The following is an 11,279-nucleotide window of genomic DNA, read 5'->3' as shown; positions in this document are numbered from 1 at the left end:
CGAGTCGAGTGGTTGCCTTTTATTATTGCGCGTACCATGGGTCTATCAGACGCGTGCCAGTTGAGTTCAATACCTCTCAGTTGTTGACAAGTGTCCCATCCGATCTTACGTCGCATCCCGCGGCATAGCTTTGTGCTACCATATTTGAATTGAAACTGGGGCGGGCTTTCGAATTGACATCGGAATCACCGTGCTTTGTTGAATGATTATTTGGAAGGGAGATCTCTAACAGATTGGACCAGTCGAGGAATCAGCGCTCAATGGACTTTCGTTCAATTATAATACTGAGTATATTTCTATATTGCTGCATGGTTGACTGTGTGTGTAATCAGTGGCGTCGATTTGTGGATGAAGAGGAATGGGTTTTTGGCATTGAAGAAAATAAGGGGGGTTACAGGACTTTGGCATTTTTTTCATAGGGCATTATGTAATTATTTATTGTTACATTATCCAGAGATGAAACTGAACCGAGACTGGGGGCCAGTCTAACACTTTTATGGATTTCTAGGCCTGCCCTATGCTACCCCATTGAAAATGAAACATAAGTTATAAGCCTGGTGGCAAAAAAATAACTCCATTGTTATATCAATTTGGTCATCCATGTTTACGCTAAATTTCTTGAGTAAGCTTATACAGTACATCGATATCTAATTATCTATGCATGATACAAAATGTATCTTCAAGTCTATATTTCCATTTCTGACTGAATCCACATTCATGAAATCTCAAATCAAAGTTGGTAACACATTATTATCATCACACTAGCCTTTTTTGCAGTCTTCTCTTCTTACAGTGTATTGCACGCAGATGATGGTGAGCAGATGAGCTTTTCATATAGTCATACAGCATCTTGGTTGGTCTGGTCGACTTGGATGGAGACTATGTGGTGGCCTGGGACCATGGCTAGCCCTAGTACTCTGGGTTCTTCCTTCACTGCAGAGTCTGATGAAAAATTAGAAAGGAATTAGACAAAAATGTTTAGAATTTATGGTTTATTTGCCAACCACACTGGGGTTGGGGGATATTCAAGTTTGGTTTAGGGATGGTATGCCATAATGCCGCTGTGAATTTGAAAGTGATCCCATTAATATTTTCCATGCAATTTTGACCAATCAATATACCGATACACCAAAAGTTAAAATTATCAGCCAAATTTAACACAAGTATTATTGTCAGATTAGTTTACATTTTCCCAAAAATATTTTTGGGAAATTTCAAAAATTAAACAGCGAGGCAAAATTGAGATATTTTCCAACAAGAAATAAAGGAGAAAAGTTTGAAAAAATGACCCATCCATATACCAAAATTGGTCATTGATATACCAAAAGGTCAAAATTGTTACCCATGGTAAGTTGCGGCATGTCAGCGTATGGGACTTTGTACTGAGTACCCCCTCCCACAGGTACTACACATAGTTCACTGCAAGGTATAATTGGACATCTAAATTGTATGATTTTTTGAGTGGTAACTTCTGAGGTAAAGACTTATAAATTTCCTTTTGTTTATGAAAAATAAATAGTTAGTATTTCTCTGGTTTTCCAACCTTGAATCTCAGGGGCCCCCACCTTCCGGCAAAATGGCCCATTTTTTGTTCTTTTCAGCTACTTTTGGACATTTCAGGCCGGATTATGCCAGAGACAAACTTTTTTTTGCCTCAGGGATGGAGTCTGTAGATCACTCAATGCATATTATTATATTATTACACATCAATTACCACCAGTATAATGGACTACTTACCCTGTGCTTGTACATATTCCTCACATGAGCCTAAGATGACATTGCGATCTTTGTCTGTACACAAGAATGACCCAATTAGTGTTCTTCCATCCGTCATCTTGATTCTCATAGTCTGGTTTAACCAGCTCTCTAGCTTCACTCTTGACTCTCCTTTTTCACTCACCATGGTACATACAAGTTGGGTGATAGCTCCTCAATAAAATGATTTATATTTTTTTAAACTGTAAAAAAAAACACAGGAAAATTGATTTTTTGGGATCCATAATGTTTACATACAATTGCACAAAGAAATTAAATGTATTAAAAAAAAAAAGAAAATTAGAGGTCATTTTTAGCACGACAATTCTCGTTAAAATCATTAGGTAAGCTTAAAAGTCACACTAAAATGACAAACTATGAACTAGAAACACTGACTTTTGGTTCACTTCCGGGTTTCCGAAGCAGGTTTTTGCCAATTATTTTTGCCAACTTGGTAAGCTACACAAGATAGCATGGAAATATCGGCATTTTTTAAACATCATGGTTGAAAAAAGTGGTGGGGGCGTTTATTTGAGGGGGGCGACTATACGAGGAAATACAGTAATTGTTTGGAGACACAACCTAGGACTATATCTGGAGATTCGTATCTGTAGCCTGTCCTAGCACGATCAGATCAGATTAAGATTGATTTAGGCTTGCTGATTAGTGTTAGAATTGTTGATTAGGGTCAGGTTCGCATTAGGAATAGGGTTTTTATAGGGCTAGGCTCGTGGATAGGGATAGAGATACGGCTAGGTCCGAGGATTAGATATGAGTTTAAAATAGAGTTATCCATGTCAATTCACCCAATGAGTTAAACCTGACCTCCTTCAAATTTGTTCTCATTTGGTATACAAGTTGATTTTGGCTGCCAAAGCTGATATTTCAAGTTTGAGCTCAATCGGACTTATGGTTCTCCCGCTACGGCCGGCCCAATTTTTGCGATTTCTGCGAAAAATGGCGCGGCGGCAGAGTTTCCAATGACCATATCTCCGTAACCGTTTGTCCAAATGAGCTGAAATTGGTGTCATTGGAAAGCTAATGTCATAAAGAATCCAAATCTGTCATTATTTAATAAATACTGAGCAAGTTAAAATTGTATAACATTTTGCCTTTACTTTGACCTTGAATTTGACCTTGTGGATCACAGCGACTCAGAAACAAAAGTGTGCTCAAATTACACCCCCATATGTTTTCTACAAAATATAAAAAAATTAGAGGTATAATATGTTTTGTTTTCTTACAAGCTTCTCTCAAAGTTAGACAAAAATGTGATTTTCTATTGAAGCACACAGTAAACCACAATACTGAACTTAGCACTGAATAGTCAGTATGCAAAGTTCAGTATTGTAGTTCACTGTGTGTTTCAATAGGAAATCACAGTTTTGCATAACTTTGAGAGAAGCTTGGAGGAAAACAGAAAATATTATATATTTAATTTGTTTATATTTTGTAGAAAACATATGGGGGTATAATTTGAACACACTTTCGTTTCGGTGTCACGTGATCCACACGGTCAAATTCAAGGTCAAATTCAAGGGCAAAAGGTTTTACAATTTTAACTTGCTCGTATTTATTAAATAATGCCAGATTTGGATTCTTTATGACATTAGCTTTCCAATGACACCAATTTCAGCTCATTTGGTCATACGGTTGCGGAGATATGGTCGTTGAAAAATCTGCCGCCGCGCCATATTTCGCAGAAATCGTAAAAAATGGCCCACCTGTAGCGGGAGAACTGTAAGTCCGATTGAGCTCAAACTTGAAATTTCAGCTTTGTCAGCCAAAATCACCTTGTACAATGTATACCAAATTAGAACAAATTTGAAGGAGGTCAGGTTTAAAATTACATTTTATTTGGGTGATTTGACATGGAATGAGATGTACATGTATACATAGCAAATTGTAAAATGTCTTTCAATTCGTGTCAAGTGTCCTTGGCAGACTTGACTATGTGCTTCAGTGGTCATGAAAGGATTCAATAGATAACCTCTGCCCAACAAATCCCAAGCTATTGTCTGAAATTGCTCCTCAGAAGATGTATCATAAGAACTCAGTCTAGTTGGAACTAGAACTCCCGGTCGGAGCGGTCGGGTCACGTCACATCCATTCACTATTGGAGTGAAAACAACTTATCGCATATTTTTATTTGCGGAATGAAGTTACTTTAACCACAAACTTTAACGTCTAGAGGATTATAGAGGATTATGATCATTATGTATTCAAAACCACTCTGCCATTAAAGCCGCTTGAAGTTAAAGTTAACGCGAGAATCTATAGTGTGCCGTAAATTATGATGAAATACGTCATAATTTAGAACAATAGTTTGCCTATTTCCTCATAGACTACATAATTACCACTTATGTATTATCCAGTTAATAGACCAATTATTGGAAATCTAAGTTGGTTGGGTAAAAAACATGCTACATGTTGCTGAAAATTATTGATTGATTTAGATCAAAATAATTTTTGTTCCAAACGTCAAACTTGATATATACTTTTGTGTGTGCTCATGGCGTACACCAAATCAGTTTGCGGAACCAAGTTTTTAGCTTGACTTCAACGCCAAGGGGATTAAGTTCCCGTAAAATGGTCTGGTTTTACTTGAGCCAGCAGTATACGATACTTCTGGAAGAGTAAAGCAGGTGCATAACATTTTTATATATAACATGTCATAGGTTGTGTCTGGTAAGAGAGGGGGTAAGGAGGAGGAGAGGGAGGGCATTGGAAGTGGACAGGGAGGTGCTTTGCTGGTAGCCAAGGGGGGGGGGCTCCCCCGTGGGACATCTTGTCTTCCTTCTTGACCCTCCCTTTGGATGCTGGCCGTGATATTTTACGATTTAGTCCTTTTTCTGCCATTTTAAGCCCATTTTTGTAAAAACCTTTCCTTTGAGAATCGCCCACGCCTCCTAACAGAAAAACCCTGACAAAATCACTGGGGAGGGGAAAACAGGAGTGCGAGTGGGTAAATATAGGAGGGTCAAGTTTGAGAGAGCGAGTACAGATAGAGGGGAGAAGGAGGGGAAAATAAGGAAAAGGTAGGAAGGGGAAACAGGGGAAGGGGGAGAGAGATTCAGAAGGAGGGGAATGAAATAAAGAATATGTATTTCATTAGGCTTTGCATAGTAAATTTTAATATGAAATTGACAAAGCTGACGAGCCTTTATTAAATAATATTATATATAGGCCTATAACTATCGTGAAGAATATTAATTGAAACGTATAGCTAGTTTCAAAATAATATGATAAGGAGATTAACGCTGGGTCCCGACATAATCCATGTTGAGTGGTATCGCGAGTTCATTCATGTTTACTCAAACGAAGTATTATGTATTTAAGGTGGGACTTACCAGAATGGTATAGAGTCCAGTGATTATCAAAAGGTCGAAGGCAACGTCTTGGGCGATATCAGGTCCGTATTATAATAAGTAGGGATGGGCGTATTCCAATATACTACACTCCTCCTTTCTTAGCTTGATCCGTGGTAATTCGTTGTATGTAGCAAAGTTCATAAATTCTTATAACTTGTAATGTAACACAAACAGTTTATAACTTCAACTCCAAACTTGTAGAACAATGTTCTTGAAACGCGTAACTTGGCTAACTCAACTTTTAAAACGTAACGTATAATACATAGTTCTTCTGTGACCTTGTTACAGCTCCTCAATTAGTCTCCGCATGAGGTCGGTATTCCTCTGCGTAACGACGTGGCACTGATGATTGACTTGGACGTGCATTTCTTTGAGCTGCTGCTTCCGGAACAGTTCCGCGAGGTACTATCGCTGGACTTGGAACATCTACCGGTGTCTTGTCACTAGTGCTTTCACTTGAGTCGGAAGATTTTGACTCGCGTTTCTCTTGGAGTCCATTCCCTTGAGTTGATCTTTGAAACGGCGTTAGTGGCAAATTACTCTCTGTAGCTGGTAGCAAATTGCTTTGAGTAGCCTGTCGCGATGGCATCACATCTCCTCTCCGTAAGTGATCTACATGTCGTTTCCATACTCTTCCATCCGTAAGCGTCACAATGTACGACTTAGGCGCTGACCGCTCTGCAATGGTACCAGGCCACCATGTTTGCTCCTTTCTACAATCTTTCACCAGCACTGTCTCACCAGGAAAGAATTCTCTGTATTTGCTGTGCATGTCATAATGGTCTTTCTGCATTGCTTGTTTACTGATGACTCGTTTTGCAGATTTGGACGAACTAGCGATAGTCGTGTTCGGATTTCTCGTCAATAAACAGCTTCGCTGGACTGCATCCTGTTGTTGCGTGTTTGGTAGATCTGTATGTCATTAAGAAGTTGTCCAATCTTTGTTGTATATTCCTGTAGCTGCGCTTGATACCTTTCTTGAATGATTGTACCATTCGCTCAGCTGCTCCGCTGTTAGAGGGTTGATATGGTGATACTCTTATACTTTTTACTCCTTGTTTCTTCAGGAAGTTTTGATATTCTTCGCTCCTGAATTGCGGACCGTTGTCGCTTACGATTTGAAGTGGTAACCCATATCTCGTGAATAATTCTCGTAGCACTTTAACTGTCGCTTGTGCTGTCGTACTCTTCATTAGTGTAACTTCTGGCCATTTTGAGTATGCATCTGTAATGACTAGGAAATTTTGTCCATCTTTCTCAGCGAAATCTATATGGACTCGCTGCCATGGTGCTCCAGGCCACATCCAGGGCATCAAAGGTGCTACTGCTGGCTTGTTTTTCACTTGTTGACAACTGGAACACAGTTTGACCGTCTCTTCAATTTCGTTGTCCATGTTTGGCCACCAAACCCAACTGCGTGCAATCTCCTTCATTCGAACCATACCTGGGTGCGCTGTGTGTAACTCTTGCAGTATATCTTGTTGATACCTTGCTGGAACAATCACTCTTAGGCCCCATAATATGCAGTCTTGTTCTACTGAGAGCTCGTATTTGCGATTGAAGTAGGGTTTCAAACGTAAATCGTCTACTTCCTGTGGCCATCCAGTTCTAGTAAACTCTAGTACTCTTGACAATACTGGATCACGTTGTGTCGCGTTCTGGATCTCTTTGCTCGTTATTGGTAAATTCTCCAACATCTTGTCTTCTACTCTGAATACTGTGTCTTCTTCTTTCTCTATCACTGGTAATGTTAGACGTGACAAGGCGTCTGCTACCGTGTTCTGCTTTGCTGGGATGTACTTGATGTCATATGTGAATGCTGAAAGCGTAATAGCCCATCGCTGCAGACGTTGTGCAGCTAATGTTGGTATACCGGTCTTTGGTCCTAGTATTCGCTCCAAAGGCTTGTGGTCAGTCAGAATTGTGAACTTTCTTCCGTAAAGGTACATTCTGAACTTCTTGAGTCCAAACATAATTGCCAAGGCTTCTTTGTCGAGTTGAGCGTAACCCTTCTCATGCTTGTCCAGACTTCGTGATGCATATGCGATAGGTCGTCGTGATCCATCTTCGTAAACATGCATGATCACCGCTCCAACACCGTATGGTGAAGCGTCCGCTGCCAACTCTAACGGCAATCGTGGGTCGTAGTGTGTCAGTATCTTTTCAGATGTCAATATGTTCTTGACTGTCTCAAAAGCTGTTGTGCAAGCGCCTGTCCAGTTCCATGGTTTATCACATAACAGTTCATTCAGTGGATGTATCACCGTAGACAGATGAGGTACGCATTGAGCTTGAAAATTCACCATGCCTAGAAATGATCGCACTTCTGTAACATTCTGCGGTTGTGGTGCGTCCTTGATAGCTTTGATCTTGTGATCCGTAGGCTGAATTCCTTGAGCTGAGATTCTTCTACCCATGTACTCCACTTGCTGTTCCATGAACTTGCATTTCTCTGGTTTTACTCAGTAATCCATACTTCTGCAGTCGTTGAAGTACTTTCTCCAGATTGTGAAGATGTTCTTCGTCGTTTCTTCCTGATACTAAAATGTCATCCCTCATGGCACATGTGAAATCCAATCCTGCCAAAGCTTGATCCATGAATCGCTGCCAAATGGCTGGACTCGAGGAAATTCCAAATGGTAACCGTGTATAGCGGAATAATCCCTTCCATGTGGATATTATCACCAATTCTTGAGATTTGTCATCTAACAACATCTGTTGATAAGCACATTTCAAGTCAATTTTGGTAAATTTCTCACCTCCCGCCATCTTGCTGAATACTTCTTCTGGCGCCGGCATTGGAAATTCGTCTGTATGTATCGCTTGGTTGACGCTTAACTTTATAATCTCCACATAATCTCACCGTTCCGCCTTGCTTTGGTATGCAAACCAGGGTGTCGCCCATTCACTAAAATCTACAGGAACGATAATACCTTCATCTTGCATTCTCTGTAATTCTCTATCTACCGCTGGACGAGGGCGACGGTACAGGTCGTGCTTTGTGAAATACTGGAACTGCGTTTTCCTTCACATGAAGTGTTGCTTTCATACCTTTCACTGTACCCAATCCTGGTTGAAATACCTCACTATACTTCTGCTTCAATTCAGGCACCGTGCATGAACTCTTGACACTGTATTGACCTTGTTGTGGAAACAAATTATGCCAGTCTAAGATTATCTCCACTAGCCAATCTCTACCAAATAATGGTGGTGCATAGCTGTCTGCATCTACAACAACTAATCGAAGTAATCCTGCGTGTTGATCTTGGTACTTTACATCAACATTGATCTCACCTGCCAAGTTCAAAGGTGTACCGCATAAGCATGTAGTGGACGAGACACTGGTTTCAATGAAAAATTACTGAAATGCTTCAGATAATCCTTGATGTTGAACATCGACGGACCTGCTCCCGTGTACAACTCCATCTGTAATTTCACTCCTTCAATTTCCACTGGTAGGAATACTGGTTTTGACGATGTGTAATTTACACTGTCTTTATGCGTTATCTTGTTTGTCGTCATCATGCGTGTATCGTCTCGCTTTGTCGTCACTATCGCCTGTAGTCGTAATGGTGAAAGTAGTGTCACGAAAATCTTCAAATTGTTCATCGCCTTCTGTTACGTAGCGCACTGTGTTTTGTTTTGCATGGTAGTTTGACGCTGCATGACATTCTGATTTCAAATGTCCTACTCGATTACTTTTGTAACATGTAAAGTTCTTGTACTTGCATTCATTTGGGGAATGATTAGTTAAGCCACACCTGTAACACTTATGCGTTTCCCATTGTCGTTAGGTCTGCCGTCCGTGTTGGTTGACTTCCGTTGACCAAATTTGGGTCTAAATCTCCCCCGTCCACTTCCAGAACTTCTGTTGTTACCACGTCCATGTCCTATTTTGTTTACCGTTGATGGCGTTTTACCGCTGATATCCTTAACATTCTTCGTTGCCTCTTCTTCAGCTATTGCCATGTCTACCGCTTGAGCAAAATTATAATCCTTTGCTTGAGGACCCAACAATTTCTCTATCGTATCTTCAGATCTTAAGCCACAAATGAACTGATCTCTTAAATTCTGCTCCAACTGATCTCCTTGAAATTCACATGAAGCAATTAATTTCTTCAAATTGGTAGCATAATCACTGATAGATTGACCAGGTTGTTGTTTACACGATCTGTATCTAAATCTTTCTGCTACTACTGAACGTTGTGGTCTATAATGCTTCTTTAACAGGTCTGCTAATTCCTTGTAGGTCTTACCGTGAGGCGGATCTGGGTAGCTAACATCCCGTAAGGTTTTGTAGACATTATTTCCAACGCTACTCAGGAGTATTGCTCTCCTTTTTGGCATCTTATCTTCCGTGTCAGCAATATCCATAGCGATAAAATATTGTGATAATCTATCCAAATAACACTCAATGTCGCCATCGTGGTCATTAAATTCCTCAAAAATTGGCCTTCGTGACATCGTGATTGTCGAGTAGATCGTCGATTGGTAAGCTTAAACTCTTCGGTGCAAAATTCTGCAATTACGTCGTGTGTCGTCTGCTCGCGAGTCAAAAGTTCGCGATCTTAAATCACTGTTTTAAAGTCCCAAAATGTCCGTCGTACGTTAGCCAAGTTATCCGTAGGTGCTATAACAGTTCTGTCACCTGAAACTTTGCTGTAGGTTCCATAAAAATGATTCTCGTCGCCAATATTATGTATTTAAGGTGGGACTTACCAGAATGGTATAGAGTCCAGTGATTATCAAAAGGTCGAAGGCAACGTCTTGGGCGATATCAGGTCCGTATTATAATAAGTAGGGATGGGCGTATTCCAATATACTACACGAAGCTCATAAGGTAGAGTCTTTTGTCTTGAAGTGGGACTAATAACCACTTGACTAAACAAAAGAGAGACATTTGGATGTAGTTGTTACAAGCTCTTACACATGCCCTTCTTTTGAACGCACATTGATACACATGTCCCGAGTTTAAGCGACAAGACGCTGTTGTTGCAGTAACCAACCATACGTTCGCGTTGGAGTAAATTTGAGCAAGAAATCCAATCGATATTTCTGAAGTTGCCGTTCCAGTTAAAGTAACTTCATTCCGCAAGCTCTCTAATAGTGTGATACTGATAGCTTGTGATACACTCCAGAGTTCAGTGAATGCGAATGTTGTTTTCACTCCAGTGCTATTGTCAGCCGGTTCTGATGACTTGATCATGCCCGGATGTCCGACCAACAGAATTGGAACTGGTAATAGCTCTGACTTTGCAATATCACTGTAGTACGCGCTCGTCAAAGGTTTACTGCATAATATTATAATTAAATTATACATGTAGATGTACGGTATTTTGTTTCATTTTTAATTTATTATTTTTTTAATTTAAAGGAGTATTTCGTGATCCTAGCATCCTATTTTATTGACATTTTTCAGTACATATTCACGAAAAAAGCATATTCCCAAAATTTCAGTTGATTCCGATTTTGCGTTAGCGAGTTATGCATGATTATGTGTATTACACTGCTCCAAAGACAATGCGTTGTAATTTCGTTCTGGTGCACCAGAACGAAATTCAAATTTCACAATATCTTTGCTAAACGTCTAAAACGAATTAATCTGCAAGAAATATTTTGTACATAAACATTATGTAGCCAGAGGTTTCCAGTGATATAAAAATCTCAACATTTTGAAAAAAATGGGGGGATGAGGCTGTGGATCACGAAATGCCCTTTTAAGGCTGAAGCCTTAATTTATTTTTAAGCTTACCAAAAAAATGTACAAATTGAACAGTCAACATTCATGATTTATTTAGCAAAGCCCAAATTTCCACAACATCTCTGTTGAAGACACATTATATTTTACTCACCTTCTATTCAAAATAAAGAAAAGCAGGTTACATCAGTGCACAGGCTGCTAAAAATAAAAATGTGCTATGATTTTTTCTCCATTTCCAGGCTTTCTCCAAAATGAGCTCGAGGTCGTAACTTCCGGTACCATAAATTTATTCAATAAAAATAAAATTCATTCTGTAAAAGTAACAGTACTTGATGTTAAAATTTCATGGATTGATTTAGGATGTCAAGCAATAGGTTTATTGTTTTTCAGGAATAAATTTAGCTTCACAATAATATTTTTAAAGAAAAATAAGGGAATCCCTAAGTGGAGAA

General features: G+C 39.6%; 1 protein-coding gene across 1 annotated transcript; it reads right to left on the bottom strand.

Annotated features, from left to right (window-relative positions):
- Positions 1-292: 292 nt before the first annotated feature.
- Positions 293-11,100, bottom strand: LOC140143452 (N-alpha-acetyltransferase 38, NatC auxiliary subunit-like). Its single transcript, XM_072165287.1, has 3 exons — positions 10,979-11,100; positions 1,738-1,958; positions 293-942 (listed from the first exon to the last, which is right to left on the bottom strand). The coding sequence occupies exons 2-3, from the start codon at positions 1,901-1,903 to the stop codon at positions 839-841; spliced, it is 270 nt and encodes an 89-aa protein (XP_072021388.1). The 5' UTR covers positions 1,904-1,958; positions 10,979-11,100; the 3' UTR covers positions 293-838.
- Positions 11,101-11,279: the final 179 nt, after the last annotated feature.

The sequence above is a fragment of the Amphiura filiformis genome, unplaced genomic scaffold (genome assembly GCF_039555335.1).
Source record: "Amphiura filiformis unplaced genomic scaffold, Afil_fr2py scaffold_22, whole genome shotgun sequence".
Taxonomy (NCBI): Eukaryota; Metazoa; Echinodermata; class Ophiuroidea; order Amphilepidida; family Amphiuridae; genus Amphiura; species Amphiura filiformis.
This window is presented reverse-complemented; position numbering and strand designations above follow the sequence as displayed.